Source organism: Etheostoma spectabile, chromosome 15, assembly GCF_008692095.1.
Source record: "Etheostoma spectabile isolate EspeVRDwgs_2016 chromosome 15, UIUC_Espe_1.0, whole genome shotgun sequence".
Lineage (NCBI taxonomy): Eukaryota > Metazoa > Chordata > Actinopteri > Perciformes > Percidae > Etheostoma > Etheostoma spectabile.
Window position 1 is genome coordinate 11894233 of NC_045747.1, and position 23119 is coordinate 11917351.

The window sequence follows — 23119 nt, forward strand, 5'->3', positions numbered from 1 at the left end:
CTTTAACCGATAAAAAAAAAAAAACTGGATAAAAAGAAGATTTATAACTGCTTCGGGCAGACAATCACAACGCGGACGCATGCACAAAGAGGGTATGACGTCATTGGTAGGTGAATAAATGACACAGACCCTGTCATTTGGTGAAAAGGACATACTTCTCTGGGTTTGAACCGGGCCCTCCAATGGCCACGAAAATCCTCCTGCAGCCCAAAAAGCTTTCCCCCCCTTGGAAATGCTTCAGCACTGAGCAGGCAAACTAAAGACCTCCACTGGCCGAACCAGCTACTTCCGGTTTGGCGCTCCTTTAATGAGTAGGCTATTTCATAATTTAATCATGTTGCTTCTCTAGACTTTCCAAAAGTTACTGGACCAGATAGATCCCATTCTGATAGTGAAAGGAGTCATTTCATGGGGTTTTGACAAACATCTTGTTCACCATGTAAATGGCGAAAACTCTTCTAGGGCTAGAGGGCATCAGGTGATGTGCCGGGAGTTGCAACCAAGGGGGTAAGTGGGCATCCACGAAGTGTAGCTCCTATGGCGCCATTTTCTATCTATGGTTGTAACTCACTGTTTGGTCACTATGTTCAATTTGCTTCAAAGCCCAACATACTTTCTGCGGGCCTGGTTTGAATATTATTGGAAACATTTGGGATGATGTGAGTACAAAACTCAACAAAATAAATAACATGGGTCTAGCCGTATACCATAACAGTTACATATATCTTTAATAGACTGGCACAAGATTTTGGATAAATATTCAATTCTAGCATTACTGTCAGTGTTTGTTCACTAGCCAAAAGTGTGACAATAAGATAAAGAGGACTCAAATGCAAGACTCAATTTGCAAAACGGAAGGACAGGCAGGTGATTGAAGATGTGATACAGGTGTGCGTGTGAGGAAGAAAAAAAACCCAGCAGGGAACAAAACGAGGCCGATTGACAGCAAACTTAGAAAAATAGAAAACAAAACAAATACTCAAGGCCAGCCGGACCCCAACCACAACAAAAAGTGTCATACAACTGTATAAATTATCTAAATTGCTGCCAGCATGAAGAAAATTGGGTAAAATAAAGGTTGAGATATGTGTTGTAGTAATACAGACATTACAATGCAGATATGAAGTGATGAAGTGTAGGCTTGCATCTGGGTTATTACAATCTCTGTGAAACCTTCCAAAAGAGTTTGCATGAGAGCAGATATACTGTAAATATTTACAGTACCCTTCCAAAAAGCACACATGCATTCCAGAAATCCTTTGCGAACCTTTGCACACTTTAGAGATCAAGGGAAGAATGCAACCCTTGGTAGGGGAATTAATCTTACTCAATGTTGTGGTATGCAGATTGTTAAATCTGTTAACTCGCAGTGGGAACCTGCATAGAAATCAAGAAAAGTGTGTTGAAACTAAATTCAAAAGTTTGAGTACGAAGAGAGATTGCCCTAATTGTGTAACAGTGTACTGGATCTGGAATACAAGTTTCAGTTTTCCTCTGAAATTCCTTTGGACTTCTGACAAATTTGGGAGTTGTGTTATCTTTAGTGAATGAGTAAGAGATTCTCTTTGGAAAGTACAAAGCATGTGCTGTGTTCATCATGCCGTTTTCCCGGCAGGAAAGATAAAATTACGCGGTGTGGAGCGCAGCAACATGTAGGAAGTGTTGAAATACGTTTTAGGAAATCCTGTCTCTGGAGTAAGTTCAACCACCCTGCCGCCTGACATCCATTCTCTTGCGCAAGATAAATAAAATGGCGGCAAAATGCCAGCAGAGACACAAAGAATCTGCAGAGACAGAGGAAACTCTGTTACACTCATGCATTTTCCACGATCACATTACAGTAAGCTTTGCTTCACTGAGTAAATGGACAACACTTACATTGTTGCATAGTGAATGTCGCTCGTGCATGTTCTCTTTTTTCACAGTTCTACTGGTTTAACATTACAAAACAGATATTTACATGTAGTCATGTTTATATTTCTCATATTTTCGCAGCGATTTCCTCTTTGTGACAGGAAAAAGATTAAAGCGGTAATTGTCTCCTGGATTCCTTTAGATCCTTCATGTTGTTCCTACTTTTATATCTTGATGGCTCATTTCCACCTCCCACACACACACACACACACACACACACACACACACATTGTCACACCATTAACTCTTCTGTGACTCACTTGTGAAAATATCTGAACACAGTCCAAATGCAAGTGAGCAGGAAACAGAAGTGTCAAGCAACGAAGTACAAATATTTTGTTACCTTTCTTAAGTTGAGAGTTTGGGTACCTAAGCTTTACTGGAGTAATTATTTTACAGCAGACTTTTTACATCTATGCCTTACATTTTCACGCAATGATCTATACTTTCTACTTCTTACATTTTTAAAATAGCCTCGTTACTCCTATTTCAGTTCGGCTTGTTTTCATTCCGGCTGGTCATTGTTAAAAAAAACACAAAACCAAAAAACTATCCAGATAAACGGCGCCATCTGGATAGAGGGAATCTGCTGGCCTCACAGATTCCTGCAGCTAAGAATGTACAGTACATTTATATTCCAATAAAGGCTATTGATAACATGCCTCTGAAGTTTGACTTTTTACAGCATTACAATACTTATAGGCAGCTAGTCATCATATCTTCTGCTCCAACAAACATGTTAATGCTCAGTAGTACACATATATGGTTCTGGAATGTGATTGCATCCTACTAAAACAAGTCAATTTTCAATGGGCATTAATGCGGCTGAAACAGGTGCATCCCAAATTTTTCAAGTTAATATTTTAATATAACATTATAGTCATTATGGCCTTTAGAAAAAAGGTTTTGGAAGGTGGGGTAGTGCACTGTAGGCCCCTGTGGCAAAGACTAAGCTTTTGTTCTTAATGGCATTTTTTCCCCCTGTTACTTTTACTTTTATACTTTAAGTAGTTTTGAAACCAGTACTTTTACACTAGAGTAAAAAGCTTGAGTTGATAGGTCAACTTCTACAAAAGTCTTTTTAAACCCTAGTATCTATACTTCTAGCTGAGTATTGAATGTGAATACTTTTGACACTTCTGGAAGGAAAGGCTTTAAAAGTGGCCAACGAGGCTCTTTGAAATCACTCGCTGGTAACAGGAAAGTAAAGCGGATCGTGATGTCTTGATAACATCTGTAGTGTTAAACACACATTTGAACATTTCAGTTCTGTTTGACAGCACTCTTTGGCTGGCTTTGTTGCCGGGAAACAACAACCCCTTGTCAAAGATTAAATCTTACTATTGGCATGTGTCCAATAACAATTTATTGAAATTTTAAAACCCAGTTTATGATTCTAATTTGACTGCGTACATAAACATCCTAAAGGGAGAGTAGAGAACAGTGCATTCCCTGCCTGTGTTTAGTTTTTGTGGAGTGCTTTAAAAACATCACCGGAATCTTAATGCTTGTTTTCTTAACTGGAGCCCTCTGTTTGCCTTTCATGGCCTCCCCTGTTGAATATCTTCTTCTATCAGCCATTCTTCTCCCATCTGAGGAACTGCTCAAACAACCTTTGACTCCAACTGGATTAAAGACGTCTTACTGTGGGCAGCTGTTTATTATCAGCATTCTCTCTTTCCCGATTCTAACTACTAACACATTTTACTGGTTCCTATCTATCATTTCTGCGGGTCGCATCGACTCAGGGAGGTTGCAAATACACAACAACCTTTATGGCTTCCTTCCTAAATTTGTCTCAGCCATTTAGATTTGTTTTTAATTGCTGAAGATTTGTCTCCCTCAACTACTTCTGAAATCTGAAACAATTGAAAACAATTGTTGTAGTGTGGAAAATCCACAAATCACATTTGCATATTTGCGAAAGATGCCATATTGACAAGAAAATTGTTCTTGGGAAAAAAAACAAACAATTTTATTTTATTCCAAAGCCCTGTTATTGATACTGATAATGGAGTTAGAACACACACATATATACTATACACACATATATAAATCATAATTACATCAAATACAAATTACAATTACAAATGATCCAGAAGTGATAAAAAAGGTCAGATTTTGGTCTAAGAACATTCTAAAACGGTCTATAAAATAAAAACAAATGTGGGTGTGAATCTCATTCTGGTGACGTTAACACATGTAGGCATGATGAAGCCTTCCAGTATGCGTACAAAACATTTTTGACGGTTTTTGATTGAGAAAAAGAGCATGATACCTTCACTGCCATCAAATTTCTTCTTTACTAGTATGTTTTTTTATTTTCTAGTGGTAAAGCAGTGGTCATATATCTGTTTCAATTACATTGTAGACTAAAATTGTCTACATTTTACCCTAAAGTATTAAATGCAGTAAATTGGAGTAGGCCTACTTATAGTGAAGCACATGTTGTGTCCTCTCTACTACTAAACTGTAGCGGTGCATCAAACTATATGAACTCATGTAAATTAAAGTAAGTATAGTTTTATTGAGCAGAGTACATTAAGTACTTTTATTTAAATTGTTTCATTTGTTCTGTTTCCATGTATTTTCAGATATTTATACATATATGTTATATACAGCCTATATGTATTTCAGAACCTTTCTAGTGAGATGTGTTTGAGGTCCAATTTTCTATATGTTTGTTTCTTTGTTTATATTTGTGATATTTGTAAACACAGTAGTAGTGAACAAAGCAGACTGTTAAATTAGAATCAGTTGAAAACCATTACAAATACTTCAATATGCAAATTTAGCTCAAAGTTATATAATCATTAAACACAATTTTTTTTAAACCTATTGTTTGTTATTATTGAGTACAGAGTGAGAGTAAAGTATAGAGCTGCTTATTTATTGAAAGGTGTTACACACATAGTGTCTTTCCATATCTTTTGTTTAAACATACAAACATGGTTTCTATGCAAATGAGGTATAAAAAAAACCATTTCCCAGCAGACTCATGAATAACAGAAAAAAATCCCACACTCAAATCACCAGCGGCTGTAAAGGGAGAGAGAGAGAGCGAGAGAGAGCGAGAGAGAGCGAGAGAGAGAGAGAGAGAGAGAGAGAGAGAGAGAGAGAGAGCATGCCTACAGTGATAGTGTGTTGGCTGCATTTATCTCTCTCCTTCTCCTCTGAATGCACTTCATTGGTTGAAGAGACGCCGAGCAGAGCTGGGATAAACGACAGACGGGTCATTGTTCAAATCCAATGAGGAAACCAATCCAATGAGTGAAAGTACATCATTTGTTCGACTCTTCGTGGGGATCCTGCTCAGTGCGACAGGTAGGGGCTCAAATCAAATTATGCTCTGTAGGCTTTATAATGTAGGCTATAATCTATATTTTGTGTATTGCCATTTTTACAGAGAGCATGTTTTATTGATAAACCACAAACTCCATATGACAGACATGTGACGGACATGTGAAAACTCTATGAGCTTCTGCTCAATCAACCATCATTAACAATAAAATAGTGGCAGGTATAATGTGACATGCCCTTAGGTGCAGAGCTTTGTTTTGACCAGAAGGGAGCGGTATATGAGTAGAAAGGGACTGCCAGCTTATTGAGCACCGAAAGCAAACGTAAGGAAATCACGTGTTTAAATCTAAGACTCTCAATTAATATAAAGAGAAGATTAACAGTCCAGCAGGTGTCAGGGGAAGACAAAAGGGTGTCTTAATGAGTAAGATGGTTAAAAGGTTAAAATGATCATCAAACCTACTTACTTCCCTTTTTTGTGTAATTAGGTCACCATATGTCAGCAGTAGCCAGATAACAAAAGTCACATCAATAGATATTGATGTGACAAATATACAGTATATAATCAGATAGAATTGTTATACTTTTGTTAAACAAAGTGAATACTTTTTGTGGCTAATTGGGGCGGTAGCCATGGCAGCACATCCTGAAGTCCTGCTTGTCTTTGCTGGGTTTTTACACATACGTTGAAAGTAATTTTTCATACTGCCCTAGGCTACTCTTTCCTATGAATAGGAAATATTGCATGGAATGTGATGATAGACAGAGGTTTTAAAGGCCCTCTTCAACTCATTGACTCAACAGAAAAAAGAGATTAAAGATTGAAAAGAGTGTTAAAGAGATGAAGAGTAACTCCAGTTAACTTTTGACTAAGTCGTAATTTGTCAACCTTTTTCATACCATGACTGCAGAGATTAATCAAAAATTGTACTTTCAGGTCAGTGAGTCTCTATTTTGGTGAATGAAAAACACTGTGTGGCTCTCATTAATCTCCCCTTGTTTTACAATGAATGAATTAATTTACAGTACAGGAGAAGACAGGGTCAGGTAGCCCCAACATTCCAGCAACCTATATTTTAATACCTAAAGGTATTTTTCCCACAGCTTCCATGAGTCTTGATATACAATGGGCATGCACTCAAAACCCAAGTTTGATCCATTGCTGATGATACATAAAAGGCAAAAGTTGCATTGAAATGTTTCTCATGTGGCAATTATGCAAATGTGACACATGGCATATATTCCCATGCTGTAGGTGTACATGCCTCCTGTCCCATTGAGTTGAGTCCCCCCAGTGTTGTGGTGAGATATGGAGACTCAGTCTCAGTCAACTGCAGCACATTGGAGAGCCAGTTTGAAGGAATAGGCTGGGAGGCTAGACAAGGAGGCGTAAGTCTAAAGAAGGCCACCTATCTGGTCTGGACTGTGGAGAACCTAACAGAATGGACCGTCTCGCCCTCATGTTACATCAACCTATTACAAAATAGTCAATTCCAACAGTGCTTTAAGAAACCAGAAGTTGTCCTTTACAGTAAGTATTGCTTATTTTGCACAGGATCAGCATGACTCTATGACTGTGTGATAACCTTTACCTTTGCTCCAGCATTCCCAGACACCATCAGTATCCACCCCAGCAATGCACAAGATCATGTGATGAATGAAGGGGAGAAATATAACTTCACATGTGACATCCACAATATAGCACCTGTTCAAAATCTCACTGTAAGGTGGTACAAAGGAGGTGAGATGGTCTATGCAGAGACTTTTGACAATCCCAAAAGGGAACCAGTGAATCAGTCTTCCGTCTTCAGCTTTACACCGTCCAGACAAGACAACGGAGTCACGTTCAGATGCGAGGCACATTTGGACCTGTGGCCAAAAGGTCCACAACTTAATGCATCTTCACAAGAGTGCAATATTACAGTTTTCTGTAAGTATATCATGTGTATTCACCAATGTAAAATGTTTATACAAACGTCACAATTGTAATGTCTGTTATGTTGGTGTTTGGATTTTAATTTCTCTATACTATTTTGACTGGAGCAGCAACAATTTTTTGATTAAGCGTTTAGTCATTTGACAGAAAACTTATCAGCAACAATTTTGATAATCAACTAAACAAGTAAGTCATTTGTTAACAAAAAATGTCAAACATTTGAAAGTTTGAGGTATTAAATTGTGATGATTTGCTGTTTGTTGTTCTATTACTAAATAAACTGAATATTGTTGGGTGTTGGACAGTTTGTGGACAAAACAAGACATTTGATGATGTCACCTTGAGCTCCAGAAAATTGTGACATGCATTTTTATTTTAGAGTTTAAAAAGAAATATCATAGACAAAACAATTAATCGATGACGAAAATAATCGTAAGTTTCAGCTCTAATTTTTTTCCATACTAAAATGAGTTCTACAAATGTTTCAGGTAGTGCAGCTGTAAATTTGGTTGGAATAACAAGAACATGTGTAAAAGAAGAAGGCCCCCATATTTCAGTCTGTTCTCGTGCCTCATTTGTGTCTCAGCTGCTTTACAACTGTTAAATAACAGTAAAATATAAATGGTTGCTGTGTTTGTGTTGCTTCTGTTTAGTTGGACCAGATGTACAATGTTATTCTATTTCACGGGACAAACTGGAGTTACTGGAAGGAGAAACATTGGAGAGGGGATGCCCTGTGACAGGACGTCCCACCCCGGGTGTCACGTGGCTGAAAGATGGACAGCCCATAAACCCGACCGTCCCTCTGAGCAGAAAGGATACAGGCCGGTACACTGTTGAAGCGGAAGGCCTTGGCTTTATCAAAAAGGAACTCTGGGTTCTTGTATTGTGTAAGTTTCACATATATTTTACACAGAAAAATTCACTTTTGTCATATCGTCCGGATTTCTTCTGAAATGTCTGTTCTGCAAATTGCTTGATGCACAAATAAAACTTGAGTCTAGCTTCTGAGGATGTGCAGTATGCCCAAAGTGTTGATAATAATAACAATATTATATTTTTGGATTATTGTTACTTATCCATTATATATGTATACTGTAATTTTATATACTACCCTTCTGAAAAAGAATAACTACCCTTCTGAAAAAGGGTAACAGATCATTTGTTACCCTTTCAAAAACAGTAACTACCCTTTTTTGTCTACCTTATTGTAAAGTGTTACCATAATTTTATTTGAATTGATTATATGTTTTGTATGTAAAATCTTAAAGTAACAGCTGTTTGATAAATTTAGTAAATTAAACAAATTATAATGTTTTGCCTCTAAAATGCACTGGAGTAGAAATTCAAAGTAACATGATATAGAAATATTCAAGTTAAGTATCTCAATATTAATTTGTACTGAAGTACAGTACTTGAGTTATTCTACTTTGTTACAATCCACCACTGTCTAGTTGATGAATTGCTAAGTGTTTCTGCTTTCAGATGGACCCGAGTTAATGTGTCCAACCAATTACGTTGCACTGGAGGGAGCTCCTCACAACCTCACTTGCATTGTTGAGGGCTATCCTAAACCTGAGACCATCTGGCATAAAGATGGAGAGGAGGTGGTACTTCCAGAGTCCCTAACAAGAAGTGATTCAGGGCAGTACTTGATCACAGCTACAAGCAATCTGTCGATTGTCATCCTCACAGTCGAGATTAATGTCGAATGTAAGTTAATCTTAAACATCTACTGTTAGCATGAGTCATGAGTCAAGATGTCGTCTGCTTTTTCCCTTACTTACATTGTTTTGATTTTGTCTCTAGACCCACCATCACAGATAGTTGAGCTTGAAGACTCTGAAGTTGACGTTGGTTCCACTGTGTGGCTGAAGTGCTCCTCCGTGGGCAACCCGCGACCAAAATATTTCTGGAATTATTACCGGACTTCCAATGTGATAGAGGAAAAGGAAGATGGAGTGTCCCGTCTACACATCCACAATGCTACCGTATACAACATGGGCTCCTACACATGTCATGCCTGGAATGACAGAGGAAATGTCTCTAAAACAGCCAGAGTTACAGTAAAAGGTAGGGTCAACAAATGTAGCTACCACTTTAAAGTAATTGCTGGGATAATGCAATCGTTTAAAGAACACGTCCATCATCTGTAACATGCCCATTACATTATTTCATCTAATCAGAAAGATAAGGTGCTGCGGTTTATGTGCAATATAGTATGTATGATGTAAGTACTCACTCCTGATACTCACTTGTATTACTTTTATGATAAAATGTATGCTGTTAAATAGGCAAATATTAGTTGTTTTTTTTTAGCCATGACCAAATGTCAAAGAAAAAAGGAAATGTGCTCTCTTTCAAGCACTCTACGTGTAATGGCCAAAGTCATGGAACAAAGCTTTGAATAACACTGTTAAATGCTGCATGGTCTCACCAGAACACTGGACTGTTCCCATGCTCAGAACGCAACACTAGATCTTGCCTTCAGGGATGTATTTTGGCATGCCTTTGTGAAATCTCCAATTTCCATTTTGTTGATCTGTTGCCTATCCTGCTGCTCAAGGGGCTGAATGGCACTCAACATGCTGTGTGTTAAAAACTTAAAAATAGTGAGAATAAAGGGGAACAACAGGAACCAAATCAAAATGCTACAATCAAATATTCTCTAACCATCTCTGCTGCACGCCACTAGTGCCATGGATAACGTCTAACGTCTGCAGCCAACTGGCTCAACTAGATGGTTACATTAATAGCCACAGTGGGTGTGAGGGCTTGCAGTGTGCCCAGTCTTGGGGGAGGGCTGTTTCCCCTGGCAGTTTTCTCTCCGGGTGATGTAGAGGCAGAGCTGGGAGCTGCAGTGCATGCAACCATAGCCTAGCTTAGCTTTCGCCATAAAAGTCAACAAGTAGCTGAGAAGCCTCAGAGGCGCTAACTTTGTGTAACAGAAGAAGGTCGATACATTGGGTAGACTTAATTCCAATGGATGATTTAAATTATCTTCGTATCTTTTCAGTCTTTTTGACTTTAGAGCTGCTGTCGCTTTCTAACTGGACAGGAACGAGTAAGTTGGGAGCGAAGTCATAGGTCTCATGTTGTCTTTTGTGTCGATTGAGATGGCTTGTTTAGGCTAATAATAGACGTATAAGGAACAAAACGCGGGATTGTTTGGGCTATTTATGTAGCGTGCTGAGTGACGAGGAGCTAATTTAAAGCAACGCTGAAGTAAGGAAAAAAAGTTAAGCGACTGAATAACGCTTTGAATGGGAACAGATGATATTTGTGTGTGTTTGTGTGTGTCAATCTGAGTACAAGTGGAAAAGAAACTTTGGTGAATGTGTCGGATTATTAGTAACGTTAGGCATATGCCTTTTTGTTACTCTAATCTAATGTTTCCGTTAACATCCTGCATATAGTCTAGATGTCTAGAGTCTGTTATAGTTTTCTGTTAAAATAGTATATTTCTTGATAAGGATTACTGTTACAATAGTTGAAAATGGGCTGGGTGAAATGTGACGCATTTAACTGGGATATTGATATTTGGTCAAGTCCAGCACAAAGAATGTTGGGCAGCAAGTGGAAAGGGAGGGGAATATCCTTCCTGAGCCTTTTCCTGTTGCCTCCTGAGACACAGCCTAAGGTTCTAAAGACTTGTCCATACCATTTCAAATGGAAAAGATGTGTTAATATAACACATTTACATAGACTTGGAGTCTTGGACTTTGAATAACATACCTTGCCCTCACTTTACGTTCCACAGGTGCCAGTCAAGAATGCCCCATCGAAATAACTCCAGACCAGATGGTGATACAATACCAAAGCAGAGGCCAGAAGGCGACATGCAAGGCAACATCTGCTGACGTTGGACATGTCAAAGAAATATACTGGCAGGGTGTCCAAAATAACAGCACAAGTTGGTCTGTTGACACTTATGACTGGGACTCAAGGCCTGTTTGTACCGCAACGTTTAAAGTAATAGGAACATGCCATAAACATTTAAACGTCACCCTCTACAGTATGTATTTCTAACTTTTGTACTTTCACTGTCATCAAATTTAAACTTGTTTCTCAAATTTTGGAACTATCCTGAATCTTTTGTATTGATATCTACAGAAACACCAGACAGTGTCTCCATTCGACCTGTGGATAACTTAAACTCAGTGGTGGTGGAGAAGAGAGAGTTTCAGCTGCAGTGTGACATTACCAACGTTGCTCCTGCAGGAAACCTCATTGTGCGGTGGTACCGAGGGAATGAAACCTTCAAACCACTTATCAAAGGTGGGTATTCTTTCTTAACACATGTTCCCCTCCTTGTCTGCGAGGCCAATTTTCAATTCAATTTTATTTATAGTATCAATTCATAACAAGAGTTATCTCAAGACACTTTACAGACAGAGTAGGTCTAGACTCTAGACCATACTCCAGAATTTACAAGGACCCAACAGTTGTAGTAGTTTCCTCCAGAGCAAGCAACAGTGCGACAGTGGCGAGGAAAAACTCCCTTTTAGGAAGAAACCTGGGACAGACCCAGGCTCTTGGTAGGCGGTGTCTGACGACCGGTTGGGGTTAAAATGAAGAGTGGCAATAACAGTCACAAAAAATAGTAGTTTGTAGTAGTTCATGGCATAGCAGGGCACTGCGGCATAACAAGGCACAGCAGGACGTAGCTGGGCACCGCAGATCGTGGCAGGATGTAACATGGCATCGCAGAACGTGTAGCGGGACCATGGCAACAGCTGCAAACATGATAGGGCGCCAAGTACATATATCAGTGTAAGCGTAGCTCAAAGCAATACAGCAGCATCAACAGACATGCGCCAACGTTAAATAATTATTCATTCAGCATTCATTCATTATTCAGCATTCATTTGGAGGAACACTTATGCACACCCTCAAAGAGCATTCAGTGAGATGATAAACTGTAGGTTAAGATAAAGTGCAAACATTTGAAGTTAACATATATATTTATGAGTTATCATAATGTTGTGCTTAATTTCCTTTTTAATCAGATACTGCTCATTAAGCAAGCAGCGTGATTACTAGACAATGGTTTTCATAAGGCTGTGTACTGTGAGGGACGTTTGTTGCGGTGATAATGTTTTTGTCCCAGACATGATGCTACAGCCAAAAGATTGACCGTACTGATTTCTCGCCAGCGTATAGTGTCTCTTATTTGTTTCACTGTGTTTGACTCATTTGAAGATACTCTAAAGATCATCAAATCAGTTATTGTAAATTATTAAGGACAGGAAATGCATTGTGTGATGTAAACAGGTTTTAGTGTTTAGTCCACAAGTGTTTCATTGTAAAATGAAACATCAGGCCGTATGAATTAAACAAAATCTCCAATTGTCTTTTTCCTACTTATATTTTTCCCTCAGGCTCAATGCGAGTGACTGGCTGCCTGCCTGAGAATGACACAAACTGTGACATCAGTGGTGTTCGATCCCCGCGGAACGTGTCGGTTACCATCAGCACCACTCTGAACAGAAACCACAACGGAGCGGAGTTCAGATGTGACGCTCAGTTAGATTTTGGACCTGAGGGACCGCGGCCTCCTCCAAACATGATGTCCAGTCCTCTTAACATCAGCATCTACTGTGAGGTTACACTAACATTTCTTGCTAAGTTATCATTAAAATAACACTATGATGAATTGATGGACATTTTATGACAATCATCTACTCATTTAGATTTCCAACACAACAATATTGTGGTTTTCCTTACAGTAAGAAACTGTTATTGTACATATTCTTACTGTTTTATTGGCCTTTATTTTTTACAACAGATAAGCCCAGCATTAATACCACAAAGCTTCCGAAGACGATCCCAGTGTTCAGAGGTTATCCCGAAGAGCTTGTTTGTGAAGCTGATGGCCACCCACCTCCGAAAATCCAGTGGCTGTACAGCTCAGACTTAGTGCCCCATGTGTCTGGAAACACACTCACTGTGTATGAAGCAGGTGTCTACAATTGCAGCGCCACCAATGAAGTTGATTCCATCTCTCATGAGGTCAAAGTGATTTTAAAAGGTAACAACACTGTTATTCTTATCGCCAATTTTTAGGAGAAAATATGTATGTTGTTCTGTAAAGTGTAGTAGGTAAAAACAAATCTCTTGCAAGTGAAATTAATCCAGCTATTAAATATATAATCCACTTTAACCCCCCCCCCCCTTCCCGCCAATCAATTTTCATGGGTTTCTGTTGTTTAATACTGTAATGTACTTTGCATCTCCAAATTATATATATATATATATATATATATAATTATACTTTGAACAGCCTAAATATATGCAATATACATTTTGTAACTAGAAATAACTTTAAGCAGCCAAGAAAAACACAAATAACTTCAAAGGTTTGCTATCCAGCCATACAAATGTATTTCTGCGGGTGGTTTGCGTACAATAACCGAAACCAAAAGGCAGACGGCCAGTGGAGTGGTTGAAGGTTACGTTTTGTTGAAAATGTAAAGCTCTTTAAACAATGGCTTTCTTTTTGTTGTCAGATGTTATAATCAGAAGAACTTCCATGTTTTCATTATACAAGTACCATTAGCCTACTGTATCTTCCTGTCTGAGCCTAAGTCATGTTAAATTGTTAAGTTGAGAACTAGCAACTTTTTCATGATTTTCATTTGTGGATTTGCATCCAAATAGTGAAGTGCATCTTTATTGATAATGCAGTGGAAAATAAAGATTTTAGGAATTAAGGTTCACAGAAATGTAGTGAAGCATGGTAGAAATGGAGACACTTGTCTTTATAGTAGTTTATTTGGAAATTCTTAAACATTAATATGTAACCTGGATGATTTCATTACAGAGGACTACCTCCCCCTAATAGCTGGATTTGTGGCTGTTACAGTAGTTGCCATCTCCATCTTCTTCCTCTTCATCTACTCAATCTACTACAAGAACACCAGGATGCGCCGCTACAGTCTTAAAAACCCCAAACTTGACACCCACAGTGGCAATGTAGCCCACAACGGCTGGGACATGCAGTTTCCTATGACCAAGCTGTCTTAACAGTACACTTGTGGATACTACAGAACGGATAGCTGACCACTCTGAATGAGCTGAATCTCTCTGCCACCAGAAACACTGCTGTTCATACCAGAGAAATAATGTGGTTCACACACTGACATCCTTACATCCATTTTCCCACATAAAATAGTATTTTACCCTTCTAGAGAAAATCTAATTCTACAAATTAGCAACCTTGGCTTGAGAAGTAGGATTTTATATGAACTAGCCTACTGGATTTGACCTCTTTTCACTGGACAGAATAAAGGGCAGGAGGGGTAAGGACTCAAATGTTTGGCACGGACTTGCCAGAAAAACTGTTGTGATGTTTTTCATGAGCACAAAGGGAATTTTGATAAAATTATTTTTATTTTTGTTGACCTCTGTTTAACTAATTTTTTTACTATATATATATATATATATATATATATATATATTTTTATCATTATGCCCCCAAACTCAAACACCGATCTATGTATGCAATTATTTACAACCCAAATGGGATTTTAGCATGCATATAAGAAGTGATGATCCTGAAACCGCTCTTGTTTTAACAGTAACATTAGAACAGGCACTCTTCCCGGACTCTGATGGTGTGATGTTGTAAACTGTGAAAAAGGAGACAAGCTCTTCTCAATTTGTGGATGCTATTGCTTTCATTGAGCCCATTTGTCCCTTCAATATTCTTTGTAAGCCACACTGCACTGAATTTGTAGCAATTGTTTTTTGCCTTGAGCTTTGTTGTGCCAAACTTTGTCAGGCCTTATGGGACAAAATGTCTTGTTACACAGTTGTATGCTTTTGTATGAATGACTTCAGATATTATAGCCTAACGCCTATCAGAAATGTATATCAGGATCATATTTTATGTAAATGCAAAACATATTTATTTACGAGAAACCACAAAGATTTAGAACAATATAGTATTGAAAATAACTGCAGACAGGTTTTAAAACGTTGCAAGACGTTATACATTTTGAACAAGGCTGTAAATATTTGTCACTCGTGTATATTTGTATTTTATATTAAAAAATGTGGCTCTTCAAGCTGATTGATTGAAATTACTGAAACCCTACATACCTGAATTCCTCTGACATGCAGAAATGAATGATTTAAAACAGTCTCATTTTGTTGGGTTTTAAAAAAATAATAATATTGTATTTTATAAGGCTGCTACTTTCTTCAAGTCTGGTAAATCCACCTCAGAGCACAGGCTTATGACAATCTTAGAATTTCTGATTTTGAAGGAGAAACAAGGGATGCAAGGGTAGCACCAGCACTATCCTGCACACAGGTTGGATTTTTCAGAAACAAATCTGTAGAAATTCTAAAAACTATAGGTCTGTTTGGCGATTGGGCAACACACAAAGTTACCATAATCACTGCGTTTTGCTCTGCTAGGTTTTAAACAGGTTTTGAGGGTGCAGCAACTAGCCTATACTGTATGACTGTTTGTATGTCAAGTGACCTTGGGTGTTATACAAGGCGCTTTAAATAAAATGTAGGCCTATCATCATCATTATTATTATCATCATTATCATTAATATTATTATTTTACCAGGCAACAGCTTTTACGAGCTGAACTGAACATATGCTGCCTTCAGGTGTTGTCGGAAATAAAAACTTCCTTCCGCACACTTAGGAATAAGGGGGTTTCCTGAAATGCTTGATGGGCCTTTTTTGGCGTGGGGGTATGGTAATATTGTTGATGTAAAATGATAGTAATTGCTAAACAGTGAAAACGTTCAACAGTTGGCCAGTTCGGGAAGTAGGCTACATGAATTCGCTATCGTCCCCGCTGGTTGCGGGGGCTGCAGCTGCCCCCTTTTCCAGCGTGTACGCCAACTAGCTAAACTAATCGAACAGCTTACTTTCTGGCTCTTGCTAACTTTACCGATTAAAGATGAGTGTATTACATATACTCATCTAATTCTTGACAAGAAAGTAATTTCCCAGAATGTCAAACTATTTCTTCAAGCCACCCTTGCTCAAGTTCAGTCAAGTTCTATTAATACATCCGTGGTTAAAACACGCTGTTTTCAGACACTGTTTACCAGCGCTGTGAACTGTGGTCAGGCAAAATTCGGCAAAAACTTCCGACCGCCTACCAGACGTACGTTAATGCATCAAATCACGGAGGTAGCCAGGGATTCGCGACTTGCTATGATCCCAATTGAAAGAGAAAGTAGGACAACTACGAGGGATACACGGATTTGGAAATTTAGTCTGTCAACTGGACCATTTTTGTGTTTCATTTAGTCGTAAACGTGTTTCTGGTTAGCACACCGGCGAAACCATGAGATGGTTCTTAATAATAAGCGGCTTAATAGCGTGCACAGGTAACTATTTTATGTCGTGTTTGTTTTGCATTCATTAGTACAAGTCCGTTTGTATTGTGTCGTACAGCGTCGACTCTTCAGGCTGGCCTACGCCCATGCTTTGGTTCATGTTCCACTCATGTTTAAGCCTGATTCTCACAAGACATGAATATTAACAAGAAAATCATTTTGATTGTTGTGAATATCATTACTGTAGTTATTGTAATCGCTTGGAATAGTTTTCCATTTTTTTTAAGTACCAGAAAGAGCAGGGTACCACATACTCTTAGTGTGAGCTGTGTTTCCTTGTTCCTATGGTTAGTTATATTGTCTATTTGCAGTGTTATGGTATGTACTGCTTTTGTGTACCATGATCCTGTGCTGGATAAAAACCCAGACTTTGAAAAAACAATGCTTGAATATTGCTTAAAGGTCCCATGACATGGTGCACTTTGGATGCTTTAGACCTCAGTGGTCCCCAAAACTGTATCTGAGTCTCTTTCCCAAAATTCAGCCTTGGTGCGGAATTACAGCCACTAGAGCCAGTCCCAAAATGAGCTTTACTCAGTATGTGCCATTTCCGAGTCTGAAGCTTCTGAGGAGGGGTGGGGCAAGGTGGAGGCTGTATGTAGATGATACACAGGGTTTGGTTTACACTCATCGCCATTTCTAGCCACTGCGGGACCATAGGCAGGCTGGGGGAATTTATAATAATGTTAAAAAACCTCATAAAGTGAAATGTTCATGTCATGGGACCTTTAACAAACACTGTTTTGTACATGGCTGCTTGCAATGTCAGCTATAATACATACTGTGTACTTGCAGGAAAGCCTGTGAGGTCCTCCTGTCCAGTCGAGATCTCGATGAGCCCTTCCAAAGTTGTGGTGAGATTTGGAGATCCCTTCTCCGTCATCTGCAGCTCACCTTCCAACCGGACACAGGCAATGGGCTGGGAGTCTCCATACGGCACAGGCATAGGACTTCAAACAGGGGCCTCATCTGTTTCCTTAGAAATAGACTCTGTGAAAAGCTGGGAACTTAAACCACTCTGCTTCATCAATCTCAATGTCGACCACGTTCAATGTTTACGACTCTTATCAGTCACCGTTTACAGTAAGTAACTTTATCTGAAGTTGCAAAGCAGGCCCCTTATAGTTTTTGTTAATTAAATTCCTCGGATGTTGGAGAGTTTATGATAAAGATTTTGACATGTTTAATTTTTCTTTATACAGAAATACCGGACAGTGTATCCATGTCTCAGCCAAGTCCAATGGGCCCCATGGTAGAGGGCGAAAAGTATCGCATGCAGTGTGACATTGTTAATGTTGCACCAGTAGGCAACCTCTCTGTGTACTGGCACAAAGGAAATAAGATAATCTATACAGAGGCATTTAACAAGACCAGTCCCTCTCCAGCCAATACGTCATCCGTCTTCAATCTGACTGCCCAAAGAAGTGATAATGGAACTCAGATTTGGTGTGAAGCAAAGCTGGAGTTTTCGCCATCAGTACCAAATCTACGCACAATCCGTTCAAAGTCACATGAAGTGGTTGTACTGTGTACGTTTTGTAATGCCAAAATTAATTTAACCATTGGGTATGTTTTGCTTTTCTCTGATTGTGTATTAATTAGTCTTTGTTTTTCTCTTTCTGTCTGATTTTAATTTCATATATTTCTTTAGACTCACCAACCTTCACCAAACCCGAAAATGAGACAGTGCACCTCAAAGCTGGTAGTAAAATCATTTTAAATTGCACTGCTACAGGAAACCCAATGCCGGAATACAGCTGGCATTTTACACAACCAATACAACAGACGAATATAAATGAGAATCAGCCCATTTTGGCCCCGTCCATTCAGCTTCCAGGGAACTATACCTGCACAGCGTCTAATACCCAGGGCACCAAGACCAAAACGTTTACAGTCATTGAAGTTACAAGTAAGATATTGTTCCAAACGTCATCACCTTTTTCAGCTTGTTCCACTATGAAAAGACGAGTTAAGAGAGAGTATGTAACAAAAACTCCCGTCTCTTACAGGAAATCGCACAACCTTTGCAGCCTTGGTTGGAGTGTTTCTGTGTGTGGCAGCCCTGCTCTTTGTCGCCGGCTTTTTTTTGGTAACACCTGGAGGCACATTTTCTTTCAGCAAAGGCAGCTATCTCCCCACCCCATCTGGACCTATATGAGGCTGTAAAGACTTTTTTTTAATTTAATTTTGCATGGCTTTAAATCTGTGTATATACATGCAGCAGCTGGAAAATGTCTATTTTTTTTATTACAAAAGCTCTCATAATAAGCCATTGTAGGTGTGGGAATGTATAATACTTAACGGTACTGATTCAACAGAAAATGTTGCCTTATTGATTGTATTATATTGCCTTGCTGCTTATCCTTATTTCATTCCACAAACCCATTTTAAGGCTAAACTGGAGTTGCTCCACATGATATGTATTACTTGAGAGTGCTTTAAACACTGCAATGGGGCACAGTGTTGAAAGGGCTAGTTTTTATTATTATTGTATACATAAATTGTGCTTATTGCATGTTGTTAAATATGTGCTGGTACAGCTCTGGAATGTTTAATTATTTTTGTACTGAAAAGTCTGACATTGCCATTTCTATAATGTGCCTACAATTGAGGCATTGAATATTGAATATACAATTGAATATGAGCCAGTAAATCATGTGTTAGACATACAGTTTGTAGTCTGATGTAGAAAAAAACAAAAGGGACAAATTATTTCTATGTTATTAGAAAGGTTGAATTGACTGAACAAAGAGAAAGTTAGAGTGAGGAAGGTACTAAGATAAATAAAACTTGACATGTTAATGTATTGTGTGCATAAGGAATCTGTAAGTTGTTAAATTAAGTCACCTCCTCTCAGGGACATCCTTAGGCAGAATACTGATTCAAAATTCAATACCAGTGTCTTTTTGTTTCACTGCCTCTCTCTCTCTCTCTCTCGCGCTCTCGCTTTCTCATTCAGTCTCTCTCATGCCAATACTAATTTGTCCTGCACAAAGTGAATTTAGAGGAAAGCATTTGTTATTCTGCCTACTGTTGCCAATATAAAAATATTTAAAAAATTCGGAAACCATGTACTTTATGTTCAGTCCCTGTCATTCCCACTAAAGGGTGTATGCTCTGACTGTGTTGCTATAACAACCTGGCAAGATAGATATTGCTCAATTTGTCACAGAGTTACAGAAAAAGATTGTATAATAGACACACAAGCTTAACATTTCTCTAGAGAACTTGACAGAGAAAACAGCACATTCAAAGTAAAGCAAGCATTACGTGTAACTGTACGTTGAGATTCCCAGCTGGGCTCTCGATGAATACACCCAAAAGCATGTGATTACTTGCTCACTTGCACTGCAGTTGCGCTCAGAGTTGATATGCTGTGTAGCATTCTGGTCACAGTGTGAGTCTTACAAGCTACATGCTGCACTAAGACTTCTGCCTGCTGGGATTTCACAAAGCATGGAGTTCAGAAGCAATAGGAAACAAGTATGCAAGCAGAAATGAAAACAGGCTTTTGTTCACAGCCAGTCATGATCAGACAATGAGACAGCACATTCAATTGTTGGTTTGGACGCATAACGTGGTCACACCTAAGGCTGAAATGTAGAGAGAGAGAAAACATCAAATCATTGACTCAGTATAATAAATAAGAAAGTTGTACATTATATCTATATCTACATGGGTCAAAGGTTATATTATTTCAGTTTAGAGAAGAAAGGAAGGTTTGGGCAACAAAAGGCATATGATTTAAGCTTGATTATGCACACATTGTAAGGCATCACGATTATTACAAATATATTGGAGATGTACTGGTATACTTATAAAATTATTTGTCAACCACATTGGACATTAGACATAGACATTACACATTATAATAAACCAGATATTAAAAATGAATAACTGGTGTATTCATTTCACCGTCCCCTTACATGAATCCTGGTGGGAAGGTTGCTGTGGTTATTGTAGGACTGTAATGTCTTGCTAAATGCTTTTAAGATCAGTGCCATATAAGGATTGGGCTGTGTTTTTTCAGAGTTCTGCCACCTGTTATTTCCCTCTTTCCCTTTAACCCCCCCACCCCCCTCCCCCTCCCCACACACCACACACACACACCCACCCCCAAAGTCAGCTGGGATGAAGGGGGCCCTTTTGTTCCAACATAGTTCCCTGCAGAGTTGCCAAGCTTATTCAAGTTGGAATTTGTTCTCACTCGCCCCTTAATCGACGGCTCAGTGCAGAAAATAACATGGGAAACAACTTTCTTAAATGGATTCTGACGCTTTGCATGTTTTATTCAGGTAAGGTGTTAGTGGCAACGAGTTTTTTCCCCTCACTTGTTGGGGTTATGTTTGGTGCGGTAATTCTCTTTAAAAAAATAGTGGCATAGCAGGCAGACTATGACCTTTCGTCGGAGATAATATGAATATAAGAACGACTGGTAGTGCAACAAGCATTAGTTTATTTTTCCTCATAAGGACCGTGTCGCGGAATCAGAGCCTCCTAATATCATAATGTCCTTGTAAGCTTCTTTGTTTGGATGACTACACTACCGCAACTAAAATAACGGGCTACCAACTGTAGGTGTAATCCTGTCGACATTAGGCCTGCAAAGTACATATTTTGTTACCACAGCATAGAAATAAATTATAAACAAGATAGCTATACATTAATAATTAAACACAGGCGTATTTTAAAGAAATAGCCATGTTACTTGTGTTTTGTACATGGTTACATAATAGTTACATCCTGCTGGTATACTAAAAGTGAAGTCCTGCTACACTCAAGTGTTACGAGTGGAAGAAGGTGGCGATGATGATGGCATTGGCTATGATGATGATGACTGCTACTGTGTGTCTCAGTGTCAGGTGAAGGTTGCTCTCTTATCCTCAAGCCCTCCCGGGTCGTGGTGGGTTTTGGGGAGCCGGTATCAGTCAGCTGTGAGGCCACTCGGCCAGTACGTGTCCTGGGCTGGGAATCGGTCATCAGTGCTGCACACACTCAACAGGACCTTTCTGTTCGGTGGAAGGTGGACAGTCTCATTGACTGGATAGAGGAGCCCATCTGTTATGGTGTGTTCTTCACAGCTCCCAGACAGTGTGAGGAGAAGCTCAACCTTGTCCTCTACAGTGAGTTAACTCCTGTTCTATTACACAGTGGAGAAGGAACTCACATAAGTCTGTTTGACATGAACTTTGTCTTAATATTCATTTAGAAACCCCAGATAGCGTCTCCATCAGGCCTGTGAACCACACTGGCCCCATGGTGGAAGGAAAAGAGTACCAGCTGCTCTGCGACGTTCAGAATATTGCTCCAGTTCAGTACCTCACCCTGAGGTGGTACAAGGGGCAGACTGAGGTTTATAATCACTCCTTCTCTGACCTCCCATCGTCCTCGCCTGTCCAAGTCTCCTCTATCCTCATGGTCACACCAACTAAAGCTGAGGATGGAGCACAGTACAGGTGCGTTGCAGAGCTGGAGCTCGGACCAGAGGGTCCACAACCACCTCCTACTGTGACCTCGGAGCCTCTTAATGTCTCGGTGTACTGTAAGTCGAGAAGCTAATCTTTGAAAAGGCATCTCACATGTTTTAATACATTGAATACGGTGCATCTAATCCCTGTGATCTTTGCTCTAGTCCCCCCAATGTTCCTCAGTCCCGAACCAGAGGTTTTGGACCTTATAGTGGGTGCTGCCATTACCTTGAACTGCACTGCCACAGGAAACCCTGCACCTGTGTACAGCTGGCAATCCTCCAATCCTATTCAGGAGAGGATGGAGGAGGAAGCAGTTCTTACCTCCCCCTCACTGCTCCCAGGGACCTACACCTGCACTGCCTCTAATACGCTAGAGAAGAAGAGCAAGCTGTTCATCGTCAAGGCCAAAACCAAGGGTATGCGAGGACTCTGAAGTGCGCATGTTGTCTCTATACACTGCATCCTAATCAGCATCCTCTTCTGCTTTTACTTAGGTGTTTGAAGCAAGAGATCTTGAGATGGAATCAGATGACTACATCGGACATGCAAGGAGAATCCAACTAAGGGGATTTGACTTCTGCTGCTTTGGAGACGGAAACAACAATGCATTACAAATATTTATGAGGATCTTGCTATCAAGCAGAATTAGATCTCTTTCAAATATTTTGGAATATATTATGTTTGGTAATTATCATTTATTTTGTCAGTATTTTAACAAAATGTGTTTTATGTAAAATAGATTGGTGGATTAGGATATGGTATGCTTTCCGTCGTGATATCCTGTCTGTAATTTATATTTTTGCTAGACTTATTTTCATATTAATGAAATTATCTTGTAACATCACACGTGTCACTACTCTTGATATAGCATTGATGACTACATAATCAATTATGTATGCTGGGAATCTACTACAGAATGTTAAAGATCAGCAGGCCATTAACTGTAAATATGATTTCTTTTTCTTAATTTTCTTATCTTTATGAATAAAAGTAAAATAAAAAAAACACATTGATTTTCACTTATTTATATTATACCTTTTATAGTTAGGATTTGTTTTAGTGCAGTATGTTACTGCTGGGTGTTAGGGCTACACCTAACTTATTTTATAAGATCACTGCAATTAGTT

The 23119-nt window shown here is 39.1% G+C and overlaps 1 protein-coding gene across 1 annotated transcript; it reads left to right on the forward strand.

Moving 5' to 3' along the window:
* Window positions 1-5040: 5040 nt before the first annotated feature.
* Window positions 5041-22964, forward strand: LOC116703212 (hemicentin-1). Its single transcript, XM_032537851.1, has 19 exons — window positions 5041-5238; window positions 6470-6745; window positions 6818-7144; window positions 7804-8040; window positions 8636-8863; window positions 8960-9223; window positions 10911-11165; window positions 11264-11428; window positions 12532-12750; window positions 12939-13181; window positions 13974-14173; window positions 16217-16286; window positions 17317-17604; window positions 17724-18050; window positions 18173-18430; window positions 21378-21644; window positions 21731-22063; window positions 22154-22408; window positions 22487-22964. The coding sequence occupies exons 1-19, from the start codon at window positions 5181-5183 to the stop codon at window positions 22492-22494; spliced, it is 4278 nt and encodes a 1425-aa protein (XP_032393742.1). The 5' UTR covers window positions 5041-5180; the 3' UTR covers window positions 22495-22964.
* Window positions 22965-23119: the final 155 nt, after the last annotated feature.